This window comes from Hibiscus syriacus, unplaced genomic scaffold (genome assembly GCF_006381635.1).
Source record: "Hibiscus syriacus cultivar Baekdansim isolate YM2019G1 unplaced genomic scaffold, ASM638163v2 tig00000715_pilon, whole genome shotgun sequence".
Classification (NCBI taxonomy): domain Eukaryota; kingdom Viridiplantae; phylum Streptophyta; class Magnoliopsida; order Malvales; family Malvaceae; genus Hibiscus; species Hibiscus syriacus.
In genome coordinates this window covers 1698432-1726209 of record NW_024061811.1, presented here as the reverse complement: position 1 = coordinate 1726209, position 27778 = coordinate 1698432, and the positions used below count along the sequence as shown (strand labels likewise).

Here is a 27778-nt window from a genome sequence, read left to right as displayed (position 1 = left end):
CAGGGAGAAGAAAAACATCTTCGATGTGTCGTCGAAAGCTCTAGTGATAAGAGTTAAACAAGAAGCCATGCTTGGAGCAGCATTAAAAAAGAAGAATGTTGATCTTAAAATTATTGGAAGGAAATTCTAACCCAATAAACGACAATGGTAATCGGTAATGAAATTAATGATGACTCATAACAGTGATGAGTGGCAGTTGACAATAGAGATTTTAACTAAATTTATGGGTTAAAATTGATATTATACCTGAAATTCAAAGATGAAATTAGAATTTATATAATATTTAGGGTTAAAATATTATTTTATTTAAAGCTTAGAGATCAATTTTTGTCACATTAGCAAACTAAAGGAGTAAAATTGATAATATAAATGATCGAAATGTAAAGTTCTTAAACCAATGACTAAAATAGGACAAACCGACAAACCGACAAACAAAAGGAATCATCACTGTAGTTAACTCATTTATTCTATGTTTTTACTATTTTCTCTCATTGGATCTAATTTCATTTTACATTTTGCTTTATATAAAATTGTACGCGGTCTACTATTATTTTACGTTTGGCATTGTCTGGGGATAACAAAAACCTCATAAACAAACATCTTTAAACAATCGTACAAATATAATATTTAGTATAAAAAAAAATTCATATACGAAAGTCTTAATATACAATTAAAAAAAGATATTATTAATTTTATTATTATTTTCTCATCTTATATCTAATTTCATTTTACATTTTGCTTTATATAAATTTGTACGCGGTGTACTATTATTTTACGTTTGGCCTTGCTGGGATAACAAAAACCTCATAAACAAACAACTTTAAAAAATCGTACAAATACGACATTTAGTGTAAAGAAATTCTCACGTACGACAGTCTTAATATATAGTTAAAAAAATGTTATCAATCTTATTATTATTTTTTAATAAAACCGATAAAAAATATCATAAATATTATTATTTTTATCGATTTTGTTATTATTAAACACTTTACCGGATTTGATAAAACATTATTTAAAATATTATTTTTTCTATCGATTTTATTATTATTAGGTATTTTACCGAAAATGTTAAAATAATAATATTTTTTTATATAAATAATAATATTTACGGTAATTTTTATCAAAAATATTAAAAAATAATAATAAAATCGATAATTTTTTCTTTTGTCGTATATTAAAGTCATCGTACGGTAGAATTTCTCTTTAGCGCACCGTAGCAAAACTCGGAAACAATTCAGTTTTTGCCGCTCATATTTTTACATATTTGTGGTTTCCCTCCCTCTATTCCAAACCTCTCTCGCTATACTGCAGCATTAGCGCACATTGCTTAACCTACGCACTATAAGGCTAATTTTAGAATCGGAGCAACCCAAAAACTTCAGGAAAAAATCTAAAAATTTAATCGACTGCCTTATTTTGGTCTTCCTTTTACTGCAAGACAAATTCCCTTCTCTCTATTTTCTTCTTTGAAGCACATGAGCTAAAGTAGTTGTTCTTACTGGTAAGTTATCTTTTTGAATTAATTTCATTAGTTTCTACTACGATTTCTCAAGCCTTTTTAACCGCTATTTTTAAAAATGATTGAAGTTGTTGTTAGTAATCCTGGTGTAAAACTTCAGGAGATAATTGTGTTATTTTTCGCTCAATTCGCTGGTTATTTGTTGTTTGGCTAGGGTTTTATTTTCTTGCTTGATTTGGTTTTCTCTTGCGCTCGAAACCCTAGCTTCTGCTCATGGATTTCAGTGTCATTTTTCATGCTCTGGAATGTTTTCTTCTATGAGCTTTCTCGTTTTCTTTTTCTTGTCTGTAACGAAGAGAAGGATTTCCATATGCTAAAGAGGCTCGATTGTTTTTCATTTTTTAATACTTATTTTGGAGTTTATAAATTGTACTACATTTTAAAGGAGAAAAAGAAAAGGTAGAGTGAATTGAGAAAGAGAACACCTTATGGTTTGTTTTTTATTTGCCTTCACGCTTTCACATTCTAACGAGAATAACTTAGGCTCCGTTTGTTTGCTTGCTATTTCCTTTTTTGCTTTCATGGATAGTTGATAAAAAACCACAAGGGAGTCATGAAAACTAAAACCATATATTTAATTAAAAACTAACGAATAGTTAAAATCGGGAACACATTCGAAAATAATTGTTCTTTATTACAGTTAAACCATGCAATTTGATATTAACAATTTTTTTTTCTTTCAATTTTTTTTCTTATAAATTTCAGTGTTCTTTGTTGTGTATCCTAACATATTTGTTTAGGCAATAACGCCATGATACTTTAAAAGTTGGTAATAATTATATAGGCATACTATTTAGTGTGTGGTATTGCTTCTCTGAGATTCTTAGTTATATTTATTCATTCCTTTCTTTCTTTTTCTTACTTTGGGGAACATACACATTTTAGGTAATGTACGCTATCTATCTTTTCTGCAATTGCCACTGACTTTCTTTTCTTCCTAATTCTTTTACAGAGGCTTGCTAATTTGGTAGTTCATCATGTTTATAAAACAGGTGGTCATTAGTTCTTTGTGCTATTGTTGGTTTATTAATTTTGGAATTTATGCATTCAGTTCATTTTTTGATGATCTTTTTCCCGTTATCTTCTGTATGAATCTAGATTATTATTGAAGGGTTCAAAAGCTACAGGGAGCAGATTGCTACTGAGCCTTTCAGTCCAAAAGTTAATTGTGTTGGTAATGTTGAATTTTCTTAAAATTGCTAGTTGGTAATTTACCATGTATTCATGGAGAAGTCCCATTATCAAAGAAACTGAAGTTTTATATTACTATTTATCATATTTCTGTGTTTAGTAAATTTTAGTCTAGCTAATTTGATGTCTGATTTTTTTTGATAAAAGTAGGAGGTCTCATTAAAACCCCCCCGTCATATTTGCCCCTTTCCAACTGACTATGTACCAGTTAAATTAGGCAATTTTAGATCTAACATATTTTATTTATTTAAATAATTGCTTCTGCAGTTGGTGCTAATGGTTCTGGCAAAACAAATTTTTTCCATGGTAACTGTACTTTGATTATATTATTTCACTTCTATTTGTTGACTGGCGTTTTTATAATCAAGTTACATTGAACTTTCTCTTTGTTTCACTTTTACTGGTAGCAATTCGTTTTGTTTTGAGTGACCTGTTCCAAAATCTGCGCAGTGAAGATAGACATGCTCTACTACATGTATGTATTGGAATACATTTCTTCGGTTTCAACTGTTTTTTTTTGGTTTGCTTGTTGTTTTTAATGCATGTCTCTATTCAAACAGGAAGGTGCAGGACACCAAGTTGTATCTGCATTTGTGGAGATTGTTTTTGATAATTTTGACAATCGTATCCCGGTAATAATTTGCTACTTCTCACTTTTTCACCTTTTATTTTCCTTAGCTGAGGAAGGTTGTGGGGCAGTGCATCTATTTTTTTTCTACCTTCTTAGATGTATGTTTGTGATGTTCTTGTTTTCTCTTTTTTTAAAAAAAATATTGTGTTGTTTTTAATTTGGTTGGCTAATGCTTGCTGTCCTTGTCTAAGAAATTAAGTTTAATTATTTTGATATGATATTTTTTTGCTCTTACTGGATGATATAATAATTTTATGTACTTTTTGCCATCATTCTTTCAAACTATAATGCTCTGTTTTTTGGACATTGAGACAAGGTCAACATTCTTTAAATTCTTCATGGTGGTACAAGTTAGCCATTTTAACGTTGTTCAAAATCACTAATATTTAATGTCGACGAAGTGATTAAATGATAACCACAATCAACTTTCTCTAAAACTATCAAACCTTGTGCGATCAACAAACCTGATTCTAATCTTGTTATTTTTTCAGAAATTAGTTTCTTTCTATTCTTCTATCTGATCCTGATTTGGGAGTTCGCCTTCTATTTACTGCCATAGCAAATCATGATCAGTCTGTAGTGTGGCGGTATCATGAAAATTCTAGTGTGTTTGCCATAGTAATTCTCATTAACAACTTTTTGCTGCTTTATTGTGTCATGGAAACTAATCATAGAATATGTTCAGTATTATGTGAATCATGTTTGATCACACTTGTAGAGGCCTGAAACAAGTGTGTGACACAGGTTGTCCTAGTATTAGTAGTTTTTCTCTCTCTTTTTTTTGATGATCTATCTTGAATCATAGTGATACAATTAAACAAATAAGTTAGGGATAATTTGTCAGCTATTGTATTAAAATGTTTAGCATTCTTTATCTCTTTTGAGCAGGTTGACAAGGAGGAGGTACGCCTACGTCGAACAATTGGGTTGAAGAAGGATGAGTATTTCTTGGATGGAAAACATATTACGTGAGATTCTTCTTCTTCTTCTAGTAATTGAAAGTAGTTAATGTTCCATATATACATATTTCGAATGTGCCTTATGACCTTTACAGGTAATTGTTTTTAATAAAACAAGAAGTTAATGTGCAGGAAAACAGAAGTTATGAATTTACTGGAAAGTGCTGGGTTCTCTCGTTCTAATCCCTATTATGTTGTTCAACAAGGCAAGGTATGTGGGTTGTGCTATCGAATCTCATTTTACTGCATAGCTTGCTGAAGTCATATTCCGTGGAGCTGCTGCTGCTTAATTTTTTGTAAAGTAATTGTTGCCTGGTCTATAGATAGCATCATTAACGCTGATGAAAGATTCTGAGAGGCTGGACTTGCTGAAAGAAATCGGTGGTACTCGAGTTTATGAGGAGAGACGTCGTGAAAGCTTGAAAATCATGCAGGAAACTGGCAAGACATTATGAATTCTTTCTCTCTTTCTGTCTTGGAATATTTTTTTTATACTATTATCTGCCTTCGCATTTTTTCTTTGCTACATTTATTTATTTAGATTTTCTGTTAAGCAGGCAATAAAAGGAAGCAAATTATACAAGTTGTCCAGTACTTAGATGAGAGATTGAGAGAATTGGACGAAGAGAAAGAAGAGCTTAGAAAGTATCAGCAGCTTGACAAGCAGAGAAAGTCACTAGAATATACCATTTATGATAAAGAACTTCAAGATGCACGGCGTAAATTGGAAGAGGTTAGTTTAGTATTGGTGCTTGGACACTGTTACTACTATTAAGGGTGTTACCTATTGCACATGTTTGGTAAAGAATCCTAGTCTTTTTTCTTTTTTTTATTAGATTTTATTGTCACCCGGTATGACCCCTAAGTAATTTAGTATCATTGCCAATTCAAATGTGCTATCTTAACCATGAGATTTTTTTAGACTTGGAAACTAGGAAGTCTTAGTTTTTATTTATTTTTGTAGATGCATGCTTCTTTTGTGTGCTTGTATATTTCTTTCTTTTATGTTCCTTCAAGTTTTATTTTCTTTCCTGTCTCTTCCTCTTCTCCCCTGTTACCCTGTATGTAAGCACATATCATGTGTCAGTTCGTCCTTTGTCTTGCTCTCTCAGTCTTCTCTCAGGCACAATGAGGAAATTATATCTTTGACAGATAGAGTTCTATTTTGGATTTATCACCTATGTCTAACCCATTCTTTATTATTGTGCATTCATTCTCTAACATGTCTCAGGTCCGATGATGCCAACTAGATCTGACTAGCTTCTCTATGGCTCAATCCAATTGCATGTAGTGTTGAAATAAATAATAATTTATTATGTTTGGAGCAATTGGTTGATGTTATAACCTGATGAAGATGAAACAGTGTATGAGGGAATATTAGGACCTGAGACATTTATTTTGCTTTCCAACTTTGGCCCCTCTTCCCAGCCACCGCCAAGATCCTTACCCAAGTCAAAAAACAGCAGCAGAAGAAAAATATGCTGTTTAACTAAGCTGTTAGGATGATCACAAAATCCTCAACACTGTTTTCCTCCATAGCACACTGTGTTGTGTATCTACACCTAGTTGTTAGGACAAACACAAAACCCTCTTATGTTTCCCATAGAACATTTTGTATATCTACACCTAGCTGCTATGATGAACTCAAAATCCTTACTCATCTGTTTCCTGTATTGTGTTGCTGTATTTACGCCTGGCTGTTAGGATGAACTCAAAATCATCACCCACGTTGTTCCAATAGCACTCCGTTTGTCCTATAAATATTTAGGTTTAATGAGCTTGTGAGTTGTTTCTGCTGCCTTTTGACACTGACCTCATCAAGTATGTTGCGTAAGGCATTGCCTTATTGGAGTTAGTTGAAGGAGATGCCATGATATATAGAGATTTAGTGCAGCCGTCATCCATAAATGCAGAGAAATAGCGTGTTTTAGGTTATTTAGAAGTCAGACAATATTTAGTTGCCATAATTTAAACATTTTGAACTTTGTTGTGCTTTTTTGAGTGGAGTGGAAGATTTAATTTAAATACTGGTTTTTCTTATCTTAGTCTCCTTGTCAGGTCTTTATGATACAAAAACTCATTTTACTTGATTTTAAATTTATTTGGAAGTAAAGAAACTGCAAGATGACATTGTGAGCCCATACTGTGTGCTAGAGATCATGATAGTCTTTTATTTTCAAATTGGTTTTCTAACAATGGGTTTTATTGCTCAGATTGTTGCGACAATCATACCCACCATATTTTTTATGAATGGCGAACTCTTCAATATGTTTGCCAAGGCATTTCATTTTGAGATTTTCTGACCTATTCTGTATTTAGGTAGAAGAAGCTCGTACCAAGGTTTCTGAAAAATCATCTGAAAGGTATAATGCTGTGCTGGATTCTCATGAAAGGTTAAAGGAATTGGACAAGATGTCTAAAGATTTAACAAAGGAGCTTCAAGGTTTAAACAAAGATAAAGAAGCCTTGGAAATTCAACAAGCAGAAGCAATAAAGAAGCAAACTGCGCTTGAGCTTGATGTAAAAGATTTAGAAGAGAGGATGTCTGGGAACATGCAAGCCAAAGTATTATTATTTTAGAGAGTGCCCTTATTAATTCCATTTTTGCTTGGCGAAAATGTTGAATGTTTGTGGCGTGTTGTATTGACTTTCAGGATGATGCAATCAAACAGCTTCGAATGCTGCAGAATGAAATACAGGAGTCAACAGAGGAGCTTAACAGGATTAAACCGCTCTATGACAACCAATTAAAAAAGGAGGAGAATATAACAAAAGGGTATGTCAGTACGAAAATTGTATATTTGTTAAAATCTCCAGATGCCTAATGCACACATACTCTTTTTTGTCTTAAAGTTGTTATAGGCATGTTTCCCAAGATTAACATGTTTCCCAAGATTAACACCTTTTGTTATGCTGAGTGCCTTTTCTGTTCACACGTGTATAAGCATCAGCCTAGTTTACGCTTCATACTTTGCTCCATAAGCAGTCATGTGGTTTTTAAGTATAAAATGTATTTGAGTTTCTTTTGTTGAACTTTATCTGTATAGCACATTTATATTAGTGATTGTTAGCCAGTTCTCCATTTTTGGATTGAGAATTGTTGTGAAAAAATGTGTCGGAGAAGTGTGATCTGTTAATTTAAGGTGTTTGGCATTGCTGTAAAAGAAGTGTTGCGAAAAGTTAAAATGTCCGTTTTAGATATGATGTTAGAAAGAAAAAAATACGTTAAATGGTAATTTGATAATTTTATACCCAAAAGCCAAAAGCTCATTTTTTTAGCTTTTCTAGAAGTTGATTTGAAAAGCACTTCCTTTTCAAAAGTTATTTTTAACCTTTTTCTTTATTTCTTTTAGTACCAAAAGTGATTTCGGCTTCACAATTGTTGTAGTTCCATTTTGTGGTTTATATCAATTTTCTCTTCTAAATAATAGAATGGTCTGACCTCCAAACAATAGTCTTTATGGTTGATGTTCTTTCTTTCATGCTATTGTTTCTGATAATTTATAGGATCATGGAGCGTGAAAAGCAACTTAGCATCCTCTATCAGAAACAAGGTCGTGCTACTCAGTTTTCTAGTAAAGCTGCTCGTGATAAATGGCTTCAAAGGGAAATTGAGGATTTCGAAAAAGTGCTTTATTCAAATTCACTGCAGGTTTGTTTCAACATTGGTTTTGAGATCTTATATTGGTTGTTGTTAGGAAATTCTGTTGGGTGGAGACGTTACGTTATTGAGTCAGTATAATTGGGAAATGCAACTCAGTGGAGAAGAAGCATTAGAGTAGATGACCAAAGAACTTGAATAAAATGAGTATTTAAAAATACACAAAGTATTTTTATCTCCATCTTAATTTAATGGTCCCTTTTTGTATTTGTAGTGTTTTTGTCTCATCTAATGGCATGTATAGCCTAAACATTAAACAATGCAAGCTATAATAATTTTTTTTTGATAGAAGTTGGAGGTCTCATTAAAAACTTCCTTTGTATTCGTCCACATACTAAGAAGTATGTTAATGAACATTGGAAGGAAGAAAAGAGTACCTCGTATTTTATTGAATAAAACACCCATTACATATGAAAACACGAAATACCCTCAAACGGGGATAAACACCATTACAAAAAACATAATCACCTAAAACTCTCGCCTTCTCGACCACAAAAATCAAGAGGCAAACACCCTATACCTAAGATAAACCTCCATCAAAAGGAAAAACAACCCAACAGTATTTGACATGACATACATAAAACAACACCTGAAACCATTAAACCAAAAACATCCGCCTCTGAAGGGAACATCCACTGCACGATTTGTTCTTTGTCTTACAGAGAATTCTTCGACGTTGTCCCGAGAGAACTAATCAGATCTGGAGAATCATCGACTTCCTCAGGGATCCAAGAGTTTGGTTTGAAAGAAGGCTCAACTTCATGCACCATGATTTAAAAAAAAATAGAACCGACCCTCAAACTCAACGCATCATCAATTCTCTCTCTAGTCTCCGTGAGGATATGAAGTTTAGCATGATCAAAAGATGAAGGAAACTGAGAGCTTTCATCAATTGATATTAATTGCCCCACCTAGCCGCAATGTTCTTGAAAGTACCCCAATTCCACGCATGAGAAGGAATCCCTTCGCAAACTACCCATACTCGACGACACTCTACAACTAGACTCTCCGACCAAGCTTCAACTCTGGAAAACCACTCTGCAAGAGTCTCTGATTGTTCATTCTTCACCCTTCTCAACATATCAGAGTCCTCGAATATCATAAGAACTACATTCCCAGCAGCTCTCATTAACGAGAAACCATTGAGTCCTTTATCTTGCATTTGGCTAGTAAGATTGCCGATTTTGGTATAGTTCTTACACCACCCCATTAGGCAGTTATCCAAAACTTGAAGTTTAGCTTCGTCAACAACACCATCTACTTTATAGAGATTGTTTTTAGTAACATCTTCCCTCTCAGGCTTATGATGAACAACTGACGAAGACTTTCTCCAAAAAGAATGTCTTGGGTTGAATTTAGCAAAAGAGACTCCAATTTTACTACCATCAATGCGAGTTCCATTCATCTTTGAGATCGCTTTCCTGGCTTCTCCAATTGTTGCAAAGCGAATAAACCCGAAACGTACCCCCTTTGAATTTATTTTTGTTGGAATGAAAGCATCCATAACCTGACCGAATGACAAAATAAAGATCCAAATCTCTTCCAATGGATCTTCTCTGGTAAGTTCTCAATATATAACGTAAAGCAGCCAGTTGCATATCCCTTACTGATTTTTGGATAGTCTTTCTTCCACCAATAATTAAAACCGTGGCGATTGGGTGGTTGGTTTACCGCCTCAGAACTTTGCGCAAATGTCTCTTCCACGTTCCTTGTTTTAACCAAGGAAACATCCCTATTCTTTTTTGTCACCAACAACATCCTCTCATACTCTTCCTCGCCGCAGTCCTACTGTGCTTCTCCTTCACCTTCTCCACTTTCTTCAACGTCGGCGCCTGTTGCTCCTCTCTCTGTTTATGTAGCTCCGCTTCCGTCACCTTTGGCACCAAATCTCCACACGATTCGCCTTCTTATCTGGTTTTTTCAAAGTTTTTTCGATCTCATTTTCCCCAGTATTGGACTGACGGCCTGTCTTAGCCCTGTAAACTGCGGCTACAGCCCTTTTCTCAGCTTCTTCCTCGCGTTTCTTAGCCTCCTTTTTTGTAACCAGAAGCTGTTGATGTGCAGGACTTTTGGATAGATTTTTCTCCAGCACATAGACATTGTAACCAGAAGCTGTAATAATTAATGGTTTGATAATACTTAATTGGCTGTACTATACAATCTGATGGAGCCATCCTGAAGAGAGTATTTTATTTGGAAAAGGTTGGTTGTTACATTTCTGAGTGGCATGGTTAATGGTCAGCATTTCATTCTATCATTTGATTCTGCACGGAAATATCTTTGAAGGAAGTCATTTCATAAACAACACTGGTGCTTTGTCTAAGTACATAGGGGAAGACATAATATCCGGCTGGGGTATGGGTTATAAACAATTTTTACTAGGATAACAGGTTTAAATGATTTGAGTTCTTGATTACCAATTGTTTACTCAGCTTAGTTTTACTTGGATACCTTTCTGTCAAGTTTGTATGCTTGCTAACTTTTGGAGGAATTAAATCTAAATGATATGTATCGTTCATTTTTCTATATTCCTTGTGTTTCTTGCTTTTCCTTGTACCTGTTTGCTCATGAGTTACTTATTCTCTTATTGGGAAATAAGTATGCCCTTCTGCTTTATAACTGGCTTTATTTTTTGATAACATTTGATTACTTTTGTATTTTCAGGAGCAAAAACTTCAGGAGGAAATTTTTGGGCTCAATGAGGAGTTGGAGCGCTTGGATGGTTCTATTGAAAGACGCCAAGCTGAAATCAAAGAGTTGGAATCTTCAATTTCCAAGTCTCGGTTTAATTCTCAGAAAACAGAAAGAGATAAGCTGCAGGATCAAAGGAAGTATGCCCTTTGAAACATTTAGTCATTTGTCTAGTCAGTATTCAGTTATTCAAGTACTCAAATTGATTCAGTTTTTTTCTTATCTCTGGTTAGGTCCTTATGGGAGAAAGAAAATAAGCTTTCTGCTGAAATTGATAAACTGAAATCAGAAGTTGAGAAAGCAGAGAAGAGCCTTGATCATGCAACTCCTGGAGTAAGTGATTGCTTGCCCTTTGCTTCTTTTAAATTTTTTATGTCTCTCCTTTGGTTCAATGCTTAGAAAGGCCTTGAAAAACTGATTCTTAGATGGCAGTAGTTTTTTTAATGGCTAACCTTCTTGGTTCTTCATGTAGAAGACTAATCTTTGCTTAGTTTTTGATTTTGTAAAATTCCAATTATCCCCCAAAAGGCGATCCTTACATGGGGGTTTCATTTTTTGATCTTAATGTTTTTTTACTTTTTTCTTCTTTACCCCTTTATTTGTTATCAGGATGTAAGAAGGGGGTTGAATTCTATTCGGAAGATATGCAGAGAATATAATATAGGTGGAGTGTTTGGTCCAATTATTGAGCTGCTTAATTGTGATGAGAAGTTTTTCACTGCAGTTGAAGTAACTGCTGGAAACAGGTATAATCTTCCTGATATTTCAATTCCAAGACTGAAAATTTCATTAACTACTTGACTTCCCTTGTGCATGCTTCTGACTAAACATGGTTTTTCTATTGACAGTTTATTTCATGTGGTTGTTGAAACGGATGAGATATCAACTCAGATAATTCGACATCTTAATTCACTGAAAGGAGGGCGTGTTACTTTCATACCACTTAACCGTGTGAAGGCTCCGCATGTTTCATATCCACAAAGTTCTGATGTGATACCTCTGTTAAAGAAATTGAACTTTTCTTCCAAATTTGCTCCAGCCTTTGCACAGGTTAGTTTTTTTCTTTCCATAAATGGACATGAGTCTTGATGTCTGCAAGATGCCATTTCCTTAGTTTAACTTTTATATATTCTTCACTACGAGGGAACTTTGAAGCTCTTTCTTCAATTGAGAAAGCGACAGATCATTTATCATTAGATAAAATGATTTCTAATAGTTGCTCAAGGATAACATTGTCTTTTGCTATTGCACCTGGCTGGATAGGTTTAATATGATTTTTGTTTCACCATGTTTTGATATAGGTCAAGTTTTTGGCCTTACTGCTTTAGCACAAGGAGTGGTGGAGTTTGGGGTTGCTGTTCTATTTATTTTAAAAAATTAACCCCACTTTGTAATATTAAAAAAATCAATGGAATTTGAAGATGGTCTAATAAGATGTGAAGTTTGCCAAAAGGAAAAATAACCCTAGTTTGCAGTTGGGTTCATCATTTATTGGGAAAAGAATACAAAGTCTAAGTGGTGGTTGTAATTTTTCGTAACTGCTATATTGTGTGAATGTTTTCTCATCATTCTGTTCATTTTCCTGTATTCTTTATTCTGTTTTTGTCAGGTGTTTGGTAGAACGGTGATCTGCCGAGACATAGATGTTGCTACAAGAGTTGCTCGAACTGATGGTCTGGATTGCATAACTTTGGAAGGTTGGCATTGACAATGATGGTTTCTTCGTTTCTTTGGTTTGGGCTTGTGTTTCTAATGCTATAACAATTTCCTGCTCATTTGATAACAGGTGATCAAGTTAGCAAGAAGGGTGGTATGACTGGGGGATTTTATGATTATAGGCGCTCAAAATTGAAGTTCATGAATATAGTTATACATAGCACAAAGTCTATTAATAAGAAGGAAGAAGAACTGAAAGGAATCAGCATGGAGCTTCAAAATATCCTTTTTCTGTAGTTTAAACTTCCCTTTTTGCAGCAAGGTGCTAACTTCTATGTTTTAGGGTATAGTATGTGTAGCTAATAGTAGCAAGTTTCAGTCTATATAGGAATCAGGAAAAAGGGAAATTGTGTACATTGAGCTTTGCATCTTTTCTTTTAAAAGTTAACTGGGTGTTATTGTGAATTTGGTATTTGTTCGTGGATAAATCTTTTAAATTTCAGTTACATGAAAACATCTACTTCCAAGCGTACTACTTTTCTTGATGAATTTTTTAATCTGCTATGACTAGTGTTAATTAAGGCGGTTTTATGTTCGCTTCCTACATATTATCTTTCCATATTTAAAATTCCAGCTTCGGTTCTTAAAACCCTTAACTCTATTATGTCTAATTTCCTATGGGGAGGGGGAAATGGCATTAGAAAAATTCACTGGGTTAGCTGGTCCAATGTTAGTAAGCCGAAGAGTGAAGGGGGTTTAGGAGTTCTTAATCTTAACTTGATGAATAGAGCGCTTTTGGGGAAATGGACTTGGAGATTTGCAAATGATAGAGACTCAGTTTGGAGGGAAGTTGTTTGTGCCAAATATAGACTCGATTCTTCAGTTTTAACTCTGGACAGTAAGCTTCCACCAAAGGTATCCTGGATTTGGAGATCACTGCTAAATAATTACTTAAAGAAGACTTCTTTGGCACTAAGTTTAGAAGCATGAGTAGTTTTCATGTTGGTGATGGTAAAAATATTCGGTTTTGGCAAGATATTTGGGCTGGATCATCCACTTGATGTCATTTTTCCGAGACTATTTTCTATTTCCTTAAATCAGTTTGGGAAATTATCTGAATTTGGGGAGTCTATCTCTTCCGTTTAGACTTGGGATGTCAAGTTCAGAAAAAATCTTCATGAATGGGAACTTGAACAATGGTCTAACTTGTTGGCTATCATTACAAAATTTTCACTCTCTTCGGAATTTCCTGATCGTGTGATCTGGAAAGGTACTGGGGATGGAGTTTTTACTGTTAGATCAGCTGTTAATCTAGGTTCATTGGAGACTTTGGGATCGGAGGAGGTCTTTTTCTGGAAGAAGATCATTTGGAGAGGTTTACTACCTCCAAGAGTAGAGTGTTTTCTTTGGCAGATCGCTCATGGGAAGCTGGCTGTTAGGACTGAACTTGTCAAAAGTGGTGTTCAAGGAATTGAAGATGTGTTGTGTCCCCTGTGTAAGATGTTGGATGAGTCTCCCTCTCATTTGTTTTTCTCTTGGTCGATGGTGTGGTCCCTTTGGAATAAGTTTTTAAGTTTTTGGAGGATTTGTTCTGTTTTACCAGCGGCGCTAAAAGCTTCTTTCTAGCTTGGGATGGTTTAAAGTCTAACTCTTTGATTTGGCCTTTTATTCCAGGGGTCGTTCTGTGGACCACTTGGAAAATGAGGAATTTTGTGGTATTTGAAGGGGGAAGTTTGATAAGGCAGAATTCTTCTTTTTAGCAAGGTTTAGGCTTGCTTCTTGGTTCTTAGAAAAGTATAAAGAAGTGTTTATTCCTAAAGACTCACTCATTTCCGGTCCTTCTCTTGGGGACTTGTTTTCTCTTCGCTCTACTCAGATTTCTCCTACTTTACTTTGGTCTCCTCCTTTGGGTTTTGTTAAATTAAACGTTGATGCTGCCACTACAAGGGATTGGAAGAAAAGCGGGCTAGGAGGAGTTCTAAAAGATTCCTCAGGTTCTACTATAGGCTATTTCAAGGAAACTGCTGGTCCGGGACCGCCTATGTTGATGGAGTTAAAGGCTATTCTTATGGGGTTGTCTTTCTTTGCAAACTATCGACAGAGGATCAAGGACCGTTGATTATAGAGAGTGATAGTAAGGTGGCTGTGGATTGGATTAAGGGGGATGAATTATGTCCTGTTGTATATGCCTTCTTGATTAAAGATATTGCTCATAGGCTTAATGCCTTTGAAGGTGTTGTTAGATGGGTTAGTAGGACAATCAATTTAGAGGCTGATGCCTTAGCTAAAGAAGGCATAGGCTGAGTCAGTAAAGTTGTTGATGGCTGTTTAGGGTGGTGTCTAGATTTTATGTGTTTTGTAAAGGGATTACTAGTGTTGTTTTTGCTGATTTTGTGTTTTTAGTTAGGGTGTTTTATGGGTGTTTCCAGCTTATTTGGTTCTGTTGGGGTGGTTTTGTCGGTTGTATTGTTGGTTGTATCTTATGTGTTTTTATTGTTCAATAAAATCCTAAGGCACTCTTTTCCTCCTTTCGCTGATTAAGGAGCTTCCCTACAAGCCATCAATTCCTTTTTTAGTTTTTGTTATTCCTAATTATGATGGTTGATAAACTGTTTTGTTTAAGCCCTAGGTGTTTTTAGATGAACTTTTCCTTTGAAGCATCTTTTAAAGTCAAAGCCATTAATTTTGGAGGATTGGTAAACTAAGAATCTTATGACGAAATTACTGAGCATGACACATGAGATCTGCATTCTTTGTAATCCTGAATTGTTTTCCATGAAGCCTTATATGCTTTGTTTGAACTTAATTTAGCTTACAGTTAGAGCAGCAAATCACAGCTTTTGTCACTGAACAGCAGCAACTTGATGCTAAGCGGGTTCTTGACAAATCATTGCTGGAGCAGCATAAGCAGGACATTGCTAATGCTAATAAGCAAAAGCAATATACATCTAAAGCTCTTGAAAATAAGGTATAAAACAGACTTTTGTTTGACTTACTGTGCCTTATGTGGGGATTATTCCTTTTGCTATTTGCAAGTATTTATCTAATTCAATCTGCACCGACTCTTGTTATTTGGTTATAGAGAAAATCACTTGCAGATGTGCAGATGCAAATTGATCAGCTTAGAGCTAGTATGGGAGCGAAACGAGCCGAAATGGGCACAGAGCTTATTGATCACTTAACACCTGAAGAGAAGGACCTTCTGTCAAGATTGAACCCTGAGATAACAGATCTTAAGGAGGAACTTATCAATTGCAGGAGTGATCGCATTGAGGTTTATGCACTGAACCTTATTTGATTTCTTTTGCTGTGACATGCATGCATTTACATTTTTTTCACCATGTACAATCTGGATTGTCAGACTGAATCGAGAAAAGCTGAACTCGAGACTAATCTCACAACCAACCTTAAGAGGCGGAAACAAGAGTTGGAAGCAATAATATCTGCGGCAGAGGCTGATGCATTGCTTGATGAAGCTGAATCAAAGAGGCAGGAATTGATGGATGCAAAATTATTGGTTGAAGATGCCACACAGCAACTTAAAAGTAAGAGCTTTGAATAGTTACTGCGTTTTTTAGTTTTGGATTTAGATCTAACGTTCAATGTTGTTGGCTTTTCTCTGCAGGAGTTTCTGATAGAATTGATGAGCTAACAAAGCAACTTAGGGGAATCAAAGATGAGAAGAACGATCTGAAGGTAACTAGTTTCTGATAATATTTAGCACTAATCCTTGATGCTTATTGCTACGTCTGAGAACATCTCATGGCGGTGCAGGGATTGGAAGCTGATTATGAGAGCACACTTCAGAATGAAGCAAAAGAGTTGGAACAAATGTTAAGTAGAAAGAGCAGTCTTCTTGCTAGGCAGGAAGAGTTCTCAAAGAAAATAAGGGAGTTGGGCCCTTTGTCATCAGATGCTTTTGAAACGTATAATTTCTACCCGAAATTCTAGTTTCTATCCTTCATTTCACCTCTAAGTGGTATCTGGGCTTTATAAAAGTTTTCAGATATTTTGTCAATAAATATATTAATTTTAGGATTTCTTATGTCTTTAGATCGTTTCGAGTATTCTAATCGATGTAGAAATGTGTTTCTGTGTTTTATATGATATACAATAAGTTTGATTAGTTGTGATAGTATCTGCTTATCTTGGTGATATTCTACATTGCATCCATATCTATCTTTTTTGAATTATTTAATTCTTTCTTTTCCACGTTGAAAATGATAGATATAAGCGAAAGCAGATAAAAGAGTTGCAGAAAATGCTTCATAGGTGCAATGAGCAACTGCAACAGTTCAGCCATGTTAACAAGAAAGCACTTGACCAGTATGTAAATTTCACAGAGCAAAGAGAAGAACTGCAGAAAAGGCAGGCTGAGCTGGATGCAGGTGATGAGGTAAATTCTAAAACCTTATCTTCCTGGAAAATGTGGCTGTCAAATTGAATTTTGCTAAGCTTAAACTTGCATTATACTTCATTATATATACTTTTTACAGAAAATTAAGGAACTTATAGCAGTTCTAGATCAGCGCAAGGATGAGTCAATAGAACGAACTTTCAAAGGTGTTGCCCGACACTTTAGAGAAGTATTTTCAGAACTTGTGCAAGGTGGTCATGGTCATTTGGTGATGATGAAGAAAAAGGTTTGTTGGGGCTTCTTAATTTTATTCTTTTTCTGTTTAATGTTTTCAAATGATCTTTTAAATTGTATAGTGTCTCATTGTTGTCTAGGTTGGGTTTTTTTGGGTCCAATCCATAGTTCTCTAGATTAGTAAACTTATCAATTGTCGTTTCTGATTTATGGTTTTGGAGCGTCTTTTTTCTCTGATGGGTACATCTCTTTGTCTATGCCATCTGGAACGTCAATATTCCCCCTCTAATAATCTCATTAAGATAACATGATAGGTATCATTTTCGCCATTTATTTTACCCCCTGCCTCATTGCATATGCTGAGCTGGCTCGACCCCTGCCCCCCCCCCCTCTCTCTCTTAAGGCAACTAGGTGAAACATTGAGACCAAACCTCAGGTTGAATAGGTTCCCTTTCATTTTGCTTTCTCTAACTTATGTCTTGTTTATGAGAGCTGTCATGAGAGGATTTAGCTCTAATCATTAGATTCATTTCAAGTACTCAAATCTGTTCTATTCTACACCCTTATCTGTCCAAAGAATCCAGTTAACTTCATTTGATTGGGTGCCAAGATACAATTTCGAAAAAAATTCTGTATTTTTTTGTTCAACTTACACTAATCTTGGAGTGAAAACCTAGATCAATCATAACAGGATTTTAAGAAACATGTTGTATTTGACCCTTGCAATCATTCACAACAATTTTTTTTATAAGATTTGGAGGTCTCATTAAAACCCCTCTTCATAATTGTCAATATACCATGAAGGTAGACCGACAAAAAGCGGGAGGAGGAAAAGAGTACCACAAGTTTTATTAGGAAATTTCTTACTCTACATGTTGCATGATGTATTTGGCATTAGATATATGAAATGAAAGCTTATATATAATTTATGATATATGTTAATTAGGGGTGAGCAAAACTCGACTCGACACAAAAAACCGATTTTTTTCGACTTGATTCTACTTGAAAAAACTCGACTCGAATTGACTTTGAGTTGTAATTTCATAAACTCGACTAACTCAGAAAAATTCAAGTTTAAATCGAGTTATAAATTACAACTCGAATAACTCAAAATTTTTAATAATTAGTTGATTGATTTTCAAGTTTGAGTCAAATCCCTCAACTATGTATGATATATGTATATCACATATGAAATAAATATGAAGAAATATATATATATATTGTATATGGTTATAAAAACAATTTAAATTAGAATCAAATAATATCATAATATTACAAATATTTACAATTAAATTTAAACATTAACTCGAAAACTCAACTTGAATTGAATTTATAAACATGACTCGACTTGATAAAGTTTCAAGTCAAGTTCGATTTATAAAATAGAACTCGTCAACTCGAATTTTTTTGGCTCGACTCGATCGAGTACTCACCCCTAATGTTAATGCTGTATTGGCAGAGTTGTAATTGTGCGCTCAGTACTTTGTTCTCTTAATTAGTCTATTTATAGTATCATATGTTGAGAGTTAACTTGTTATTTTCATTATAATTGTGTTGCATATTTTCCCCTACAGGATGGTGATCATGCTGCCGAAGATGATGATGATGATGAACCTCGAGAGGTGGATTTGGAGGGAAGAGTTGAGAAATACATTGGTGTAAAAGTGAAGGTGAATATACTTTACACATCATCTGTTTTACAGAAGAGATTGAAGTTTGTTATTTGCCTGCCCTTGCTAGCTATATGATGGTGCACTGGGTACCATGGATATAGGCATGCTCAATGGTTTTTTTTTTCATTATTATTTTTATTTTAAGTTTTTGCCTTATATTTGGAGGATTCTACTGTCATATTTCATATTTGGATGTCTTGGACACTGATGTTAGACATGAGCGCTTGAGGGAAAATAAAAGTTAAGACTAACATAAGGAGAAACATTGCTGGTCTAGTACTTATTTGCCTATTTTCATTTGGTATGTATTTTGTAATTGTGGTAGAAGTCTAAACCAGAAAGTTAGGCTTGGCTTGCAAATAATCGTGCAGCACCTGACTCAGTTTTATTGCTGAGCTGGAAGCATAACCTTTTACACCTTCCAGGGTAATGTTTCTAAGCTTTGTTATTCATGTCATAGGTTTCCTTTACCGGGCAAGGTGAGACGCAATCAATGAAGCAATTGTCTGGAGGACAGAAAACTGTTGTAGCCCTTACATTAATTTTTGCGATTCAACGATGTGATCCGGCTCCATTTTATCTGTTTGATGAAATAGATGCAGCTCTAGATCCTCAGTACCGAACTGCAGTTGGAAGTATCCTATTTCTACTATATGGATAAGCCTATTGACCATTAATAATTAATGGTTCCATTTTTTTTCCTTCTGTATCTGAAATTCTTATATTACAATTATACTCTTTTGCCTGCTCTTCATTTTCTCTCTTAATGTAAGTAGAAATGAACAAGTCTTAAATAGCGGGTGGATCCTTAATCAGTTTCTGTCTAGATATGATTCGTCGACTGGCAGACATGGCAAATACGCAATTCATAACCACCACATTTCGACCAGAGCTTGTCAAAGTTGCTGATCAGATCTATGGTGTGACTCATAAAAACAGGGTGAGCCGTGTTAATCTTGTCTCCAAGGAAGATGCGCTAGATTTTATCGAGCACGATCAGCCTCAAAATACCGATTAAGGTCAGAACTTCATTTATCCGCTTAAGGACTTTTTTTTATCTTTATAAATATCCGTTTACCCTCTCCTTTTCAATTTCTCGAGCTACAGTTTTGATGGACCGTTGATCGTTGTCATGTACAGGAGCCCCATGTGAAGAACACGAGCTGTTTGGATGTTGTGCAATGTTTACTTCTCAGTTGCTTTGTAAAGAATAGGTGCTATAAGGACTGGACTGGAGTGATGCCTTTAGCATGTTTTCTTCAGACAGATGTCCGGATTTCACATAGTATTAGGTATATTTGTGTTAAATAATTCGCAACTAAGCTTGGTAGCTTTGAAACTCTCTAGCTGTCTGTTAAACGAAGTTTGGGTAAGAATATGAGTTTGACTTATTACACAAATGAAAAAATTTAGGTTTTTTACTAGTCTTTAAAAGTCATGGAAATTTGAAAAGAAAAAATGTATCATGTCTAAATTTAAGGATTTAAACGTATTAAGTTAAAAAAAAGTTTACAAAAAGTCTATAAAAGTTCAATATGATGTTTTGATTAAAGAAAAAACACAACTGATTAATTTATTAAAATTCAAGTATTAAATACTGAATTTATAAGTAAACTGCTGAAAATCTAGATTTTATTTTAAGCCTTTCAATCCTATTACGCTAACATCTGATCTTGTATAAGATGAAAACGGAAATATTTGTAATTACTGTGCTTTGAGAAATCAGGCATGATGCGTGTTGGTTTGGTAAAATTTGATCATACATTCAATTTGGAATTGCTTTATCCCGTCGGAGTGGATCTAAATAGCTTTCCACAAATTCTTTCAAAGCATCACATTTTTATTTTCAGCCAACAAATTTACATGTTGAGTACACCAAATAAGCAGCAGCTCAAGAAGATAGATCCTATCTATGAAATTCTAACACAAAATTACTACTACCATTATTCTTCTAATAGCTCCAAATCCTAAAACCAAAAATCAAACTAAGGCTGCTTAGCATTAAGACAGGACAGCACAAGACCCTATCACTAACTTGTGTGGTTCACAGGTTAAGTATTGAGCACATAATCAAAGGGATACAATGGGTCGTAATTCGGATCCCCAACGTTCATCGGCAGCTGCTCAGCCATCTTGAACCCTGTCCGAGGCAGTTTACCACTGAAACTGTAACACCCCAACCCGTATCCGACCCGGATCCGAGTCCGAGGTGTCACATTGACTTTTCAAAACTCTGTTCTTTACAAATCCACTAAAATCTTAATTTCCTCATTTGAGAAAATAATTACTTTACAGTAATAAATACTATCAAATTGTTTATTCAACTTAATCAATTAGTACATGCCAACTATATTCAAAATAACCAAATACATTTAAATCATCTATTTTTTGATCTGAAACTTTGTAAGGGAGATATTGACCTGTCTTGCTCTTCTTAGCTTCTCTTCTCGCTTCTGTAACCTACGTGTGAAACAATCACACGCTAAGTCTATGACTTAGTGAGACATTAAATTTATAAAAGAACTCTAATTATTTAAACATGCAGGAACACATCATCTCATGATGTCACACCAAAACAATATAACATTTCATACAAGGTAATATACACATGTAACACCCTCAACCCATACCCGACCCGGATACGAGTCCAGGATGTCACATTGACTATAAAAAAAAGTATTCTTAAAAAAAACGATAAAATATTTGGACTTATATTATTAAAATCCAATAATATAATATGTTAATACAAGTTTATCAAAATACTCAGAGCATACACAACTTGACCCTTTGATTACATGCTAACATTCATTTACATAACAAAATGACCTACTGATTAAGTTGACTCTGATCTGATAGTTGCAGGAGTAATGTTGTCCAGCTGCTTAACCCGTCTCATCTACTTTCTCGGATCCTACGTGTGAAACACTCACACGCTAAGTCATCGACTTAGTGAGGCAATATAATAATAATAACAAGAAGGAAATGTAATGAAAATGCCATTATAAGATGGAATGAGATGAAATCGTATACTTAACAATGCAATTTATATCACCATGTTCCTTACCTATAAGCATATTACATTAACATTCATGAATTCATATTAATAAGTTTATTGGCCCATGATACCATACTGAGAACCTAAGGTATGTGAGTACTGTGAGGTTGTGTACTAGGCTGTCACCACAGCTCGTATAAATGCACTGAAGTGCCACGTAGAATTGCACCGAAGTGCCGAGTAGAATTGCACCGTAGTGCTATATAAGATGTCCCTAAGGACCACGTAGAAAATTCCTTAAGAATCATATATATATATATGCTAAGGATCAAGTACGTGTTCAAAAGACATCACACATGTTCCAAAGAATACATATATGTCCCGAAGGACCGCATAAACCCTCTACTCTTGGCATGCCAACTATATCTATAGTTCTCATCTACATAACATGGGTTTTTCCCAATTTACATAGTATATCACGTAGACATATCATTTCCTTACCTTCATCACATGGCTCATATAACTTTGCATACATATTCATTTAAAACATGTTACACAATGCACATAGTAGGAATTCATATCATGCTTCACAATATGAAATGAATCATGCATCAATGTATTGAATCTAGACTTATCACAAGTCTAGAATTGGATAAACTACGATAATCATGTTATGCATATGCACTCACCTATATTTCTTTGCTTTTTCCTCGATCGATCTTACTGGGCAATTGTTCTGGAACTTGTTTAGGCTCTGTATCTACATAGTAATTCATTGATACTTATCAGTATACTAATTAATATATTCTAAACTATCATTTCTTAGGCTAAAAGAAAAGCTATTTTCATCTCTTAATAAAGGTATGTATCGATGCACTCTACAGTGTATCGATGCACTCCTTAATGTGTGCATCGATGCACTACCTGTGCATCGGTACACAAATTACATTCGATGTTTTCTTCTTAAGGGGGGTGCATCGATGCATTCCTTATGCATCGATGCACTAATGACATTCGATGTTCATTTATTTGAGAGTGCATCGGTACACATTAAATGTGTACCGATGCACACAACCCAGAATTGTTATTTTGAGCACGAAAATCCCTTCATAATCATCTCAACACTACATAATTCACCTCATTTTATATCCCTAACTTGCATACACTTACTTAAACTAATTATTATCCATTCAATACCTCTAAAACTTATAAATCCAATCCTCCATATAGAATTTAAGAGTCTCACTCAAATTCCAACATGTTCTAAATATAATTCTGACACTTCATATCCTTTAATTCCACTAATGACAAGTCAAATTTAGTCTTAAAATCTAATTAATATCTTTCAGTCAAGATTTCACTTATTCACCTCCTTTCTTTAATCCTTCCTAACTCCATCATCTTTTGATTTAAAGATAACCTAAGCTTTCCTTAAGCTTAGTTATCATCTAATGATCAATAAGCAACCTTAAATTCATCAAGAATTTGATCAACAAGAAAACTCACCTTTAGCTTGGCTTCACGGTGGAGAAGAAGAGAAATCTGGAAACTTTAGTCTTCCCCACTAACTTCCACGTGGTTATAAAATATCATCAACTAATATTTAATTGTTTCCCTTTGTTAAAAGACTTATTTACCCCTTTAGTTCCTTATTCTTTGCTAATTGATCATACACAAAACATTTCAATCAATTCTTTGAACTTTTCAATTTATCTAATTTGGTCACTGAATTTTTAAATCTCATAATTTAATCACTAACCCGGTATGAGGATGCTACAAATCTCCCTTCCTCAAGAAAATTCATCCTCGAATTTTCATTGCACGAACAGATGGGGGTATTGAAATCGTATATCCTCTTCACGTTCCCACGTTGCTTCTTCTACTTTGTGATTTTTCCAAAGAACTTTGACCAACGAAACCGTTTTATTTCTCAATTGCTTAACTTTGTGAGCCAATATTTGTATTGGTTCCTCCTCATAAGTCAAATCAGATTGAACTTCTACTCGCTCTGGTGCAACGATATGAGAGGGGTCAGACCTATATCTTCTCAACATGGATACATGAAAGATGTTATGGATTTTCTCCATTTTCGGTGGTAAAGATAACTGATATGCCACTGGTCCTATTCTTTTAACAACTTCATATTACCCGATGAATCTAGGACTTAGCTTTCCTTTCTGACCAAATCATAATATTTGTTTCCATGGTGATACCTTCAGAAACACTTTATCCCCAACTTCAAATTCAATATCCTTTCTTTTAAGGTCAGAATAGGACTTTTGCCGATCAAATGCCACTTTTAGGTTATGTTGACTTTCCCAAACTTTCTCTTCCATATCTTGAATCAAATCTGGACCGAGTACATTTCGATCTTTGAGCTCATACCAGTTTAATGGCGTACGACATTTCCTCCCATATAACGCCTCATAGGGTGCCATTTTAATACTGGACTGATAACTATTATTGTAAGTGAACTCCGCCAGTGGTAAATATTTCTCCCACGACCCTTTAAACTTAATGACACATGCTCGCAACATATCTTCCAAGATCTGATTAGTCCTCTCTGATTGTCCGTCTGTCTGAGAGTGAAGGGCGGTACTAAAGTTTAAGCGAGTCCCCAATGCTCCATGCAAGGATTTCCAAAATCTTGAGGTAAATCGAGGGTCTCGATCAAAAACTATAGAAACATGCACTCCATGCAATCTAATAATTTCTCTAATATACAGTTATGCATACTTTTCCATAGAGAAATCAGTTCTGAAGGGAAGGAAATGTGCTGACTTGGTTAATCGATCAACAATTACCCATATTGAATTTCTTTTGTTCGGAGTCAAGGGTAATCCCGAAACAAAATCCATTGTCACATTTTCCCATTTCCATTGAGGAATAGAAAGCGGTTGCAATAATCCAGACGAAACTTGATGTTCAGCTTTAACCTATTGACATATTAAGCACTTGGAAACCAATTCTGTGTTGCTTCGTTTCATCCCTGACCACCTACTGATCCGTTAAATCCATATACATCTTGGTTCCACTCGGGTGCATTGTTAATGGACTGCAATGAGCATCTGTCAATAAATCTGTAACATCCCAAAACTAGAGCAAGTGACTAAAATGGAAGTTTTGAAAATTTGAAGTCTAATTTTGAAAGATCTAAAAGTTCAGAGACTTAATTAGGAATATTTTGAAGACTATTTGGTAAATATGTAAGGAAGTAGGTAAATTGGTCTTTGCAAAGAAAGATTTTTATTATCTCTTTATAAAAGAGATAACCACGTGTAAATGGGAAAGAAAATTCTGGAGAGATGGGTTCAGTTTCTTCTTCTTCCCGTGTCTTCATGTATAAGGTGAGTTGGATTTAATTTGCTTGTTTCTTCAATCGTATGGTTTCTTTTGATTCTTGAGTGATAAGAAAGAGTAAGAGAAGAGTTATGGTGACCTAAAACTCCAAAATGAACAAGTTATAAGAGATTTAGAAAAATGAGTGTTTAAGTGAATTATTGAAATAGAAGAAGTTAACAGAATTTGAAGTTAAATTTGACTTGTCAAAGGGTTAATTAAGAAGTTAGAGGTGATAGAATTGAATTAAGAACACATGGAAAATTTGATGAAATTCTTTGATTTAAGAATTGTGGTGAATTATGAGGGATAATTAAGTGTTATAAGAAGGTTTATATATATATAGATGAGTTTAAGGCATAATGAGGGGTTAATAAGTAGAATTTGAGGTCAAAGTAAGAATTTTTGGGCTCAAATGGAATTTTCGGGTTGTGTGCATCTATGCATATTCAATGTGCATCGATGCACTCTCAAATAAATGAACATCAATTGCAATTGGTGCATCGATGCATAAGGAGTGCATCGATGCATCCCCTTAAAATAAAAACATCGAAGGTAATTGGTGTATCGATGCATGGGTAGTGCATCGATGCACATGCTAAATAATGCATCGATGCACTGTAGAATGCATCGATGCACTTCAAGGGGAAATTGAAATAGACATTTCTTTTGGTCTAAGAAATGATAGATTAGAATATATCAATTGGATACTAATATGTATCAATGTATGATTATGTAGATACCGAACTCGAACAAGTTCCAGAATGATCATCAAATTAAGATTCGATCAAAAGAAAGGAAATCATAAAAGTGAATTGGAACTTAGTGAGGCCAAGGTGAGTGCATCTTATTTGTATAAGATTATATGGAAATTGGACTTGTGATAAGTCTATTTCCTATAGTAATAGCTCATTAAGTCTTGATTATAAGTATGTTAATAATATGAAGTGTATGTATGTTTGATTATATGAATTGATATGTTTTTTATGTGCTATGTGGTTTATGTAAAAACACTATTAAGTGTTAATGAGAGAATATAAAATAAGTTATGAAATTATAGGAATATAGAAGATAAGGCAAGAGATGTATGGAAATGGAAATAGATGTTTATAAAGAGTCATAGGAGAACAAATATAAGTCATATGATAATGAAATATAAGACTATGTGAATACATGGTTATGAGATAAAATATGTAATAATAGGAAAATATGATGAAAGTGAGTTCATGAGAAGTGATAGGAACTAGGTAAACATGGGTAACAGTACATGCATAATGGAAACACGAGTTGGATAAGTACATAGTGGTATGATCCATTATGAGAATTAGTATAATAGAGCTTTTTGATTTAATGAGAGTTAAGGGAACTAAATAAGATTGAATTATAGAATGAAATGGGAATAATATATCAATTAGGAAACTTGAATATAAAGGGACAATACGTATTTGTAAGATAAGTTATATGCTAAATATATATATGGAGCTATATGAAAAGATTATAATGAATATATGTGTAACATCCCAAATTATGGGTTAGTGACCAAATTGTAAAGTTTCATAATTTGATGACTAAAATAGAAGAATGAAATAGTTCTATGATTATTGGATACATATGATGAAGGTTATTTGTAATTGTTAAAGGAAATAAAGGGTAAAATGGTCATTTGATCATTTAAGGAATTATATACACGTGGGAAATGGGAGAAACATCCAGAGTTCTCTTCTCCTTTCTTCTTCTTCATGCGTGGGAGAGCAAGGCAAAGGTGAGAGTTTTATTAGTTGATTATTATTTGAATTTTAAGCTTGGTTTTGATCTTTAGTTGATGGATAAACATAAGGAAAGCTTGGGTTATAGTAAAAATCAAAGAATGGAGGGGTTAAGAGAGATTAAAGATTTGGAGTTTTTATATGAAACTTTGGAAAAGAATTGATAAGTAGAATTTGAAGTTAAATTTGACTTGTCAATGGTTAAATTAAGAGATTTGGAGTGATAGAATTTGATTTTGAACATATAGAAAATTTGATATGATTCTTGAATTACATATGGAAGATAGGATTTTGAGGTTTAAGATGAAATAAATGAATATAGATTGGTTTAAGTATGTGTACTAGAGTTAAGAATGAAAAGAGATGATATATGAAGTGTTGGGCTGAAAATGAAGTGATTTTCGAGCTAAAAATATGATTTCTGGGCAAGGGGAATCGGTACCCATTCAAGGGGAACCGATACCCCTTCAAACGACAGAATTCCAGAATTTCTTGAGGGAATCGATACCCCCATAGTAGGGAACCGATTCCCCCTAAAGGAAAATGTGAATATTGGTTTAATAAGTTCGTTTAAGTTGCTAGTATCCAATTACAAGGTGTAGGTATCTAATGATTGCCTCAAAATGTACTTGTATGTAGATTCTACGCATAAAGCAATTCCGGAACGTTTGGCAAGTAAGATCGATCAAGGAAAGATAACAGATCGATATTGACTAGTGAGGCCAGGTGAGTGCATATTCAATAGTATATGATGTGCGATGGGAATAAGACTTGCGATGAGTCTATTTCCTGAAGTGTTACACATGAATGCATGATTAAAGGCATGAATTGAATATGCATGTATGTATGCTTGATTATATGGATTGATCTGTTCTTTTATGTGTTAGGTGAGAAAGTATAAGTGATTACATAAGAAAGGTTATGAATTATATGAGATATAAACTATGTGATCATAGTAAAATATAATTATTATATGATAAGTGAAATAAGCTGGATAATATTGATCTATAGGATGAAGTGAGAATAGTACACTAACTAGGAGATTTGAACATAAATGATAAGATGAACATATAAGATAAGCTAGATGGGAAAGATTCATATGTTTA

At 34.3% G+C, this 27778-nt stretch overlaps 1 protein-coding gene across 1 annotated transcript; it reads left to right on the top strand.

The window, feature by feature from the left end:
- The first annotated feature begins 1365 nt into the window (after window positions 1-1365).
- Window positions 1366-19996, top strand: LOC120211719 (structural maintenance of chromosomes protein 3-like). The gene is made up of 30 exons (XM_039210210.1): window positions 1366-1501; window positions 2472-2511; window positions 2618-2693; window positions 2978-3016; window positions 3118-3185; window positions 3271-3342; window positions 4230-4309; window positions 4433-4511; window positions 4624-4741; window positions 4858-5033; window positions 6620-6865; window positions 6955-7076; window positions 7808-7952; window positions 10626-10792; window positions 10886-10985; window positions 11262-11398; window positions 11501-11702; window positions 12262-12349; window positions 12439-12588; window positions 15125-15276; window positions 15391-15582; window positions 15670-15853; window positions 15934-16004; window positions 16083-16234; window positions 16536-16704; window positions 16805-16951; window positions 18474-18569; window positions 19033-19207; window positions 19400-19591; window positions 19713-19996. Exons 2-29 carry the CDS (start codon window positions 2497-2499, stop codon window positions 19588-19590), a joined length of 3609 nt encoding a protein of 1202 aa, XP_039066141.1. The 5' UTR covers window positions 1366-1501; window positions 2472-2496; the 3' UTR covers window position 19591; window positions 19713-19996.
- Window positions 19997-27778: the final 7782 nt, after the last annotated feature.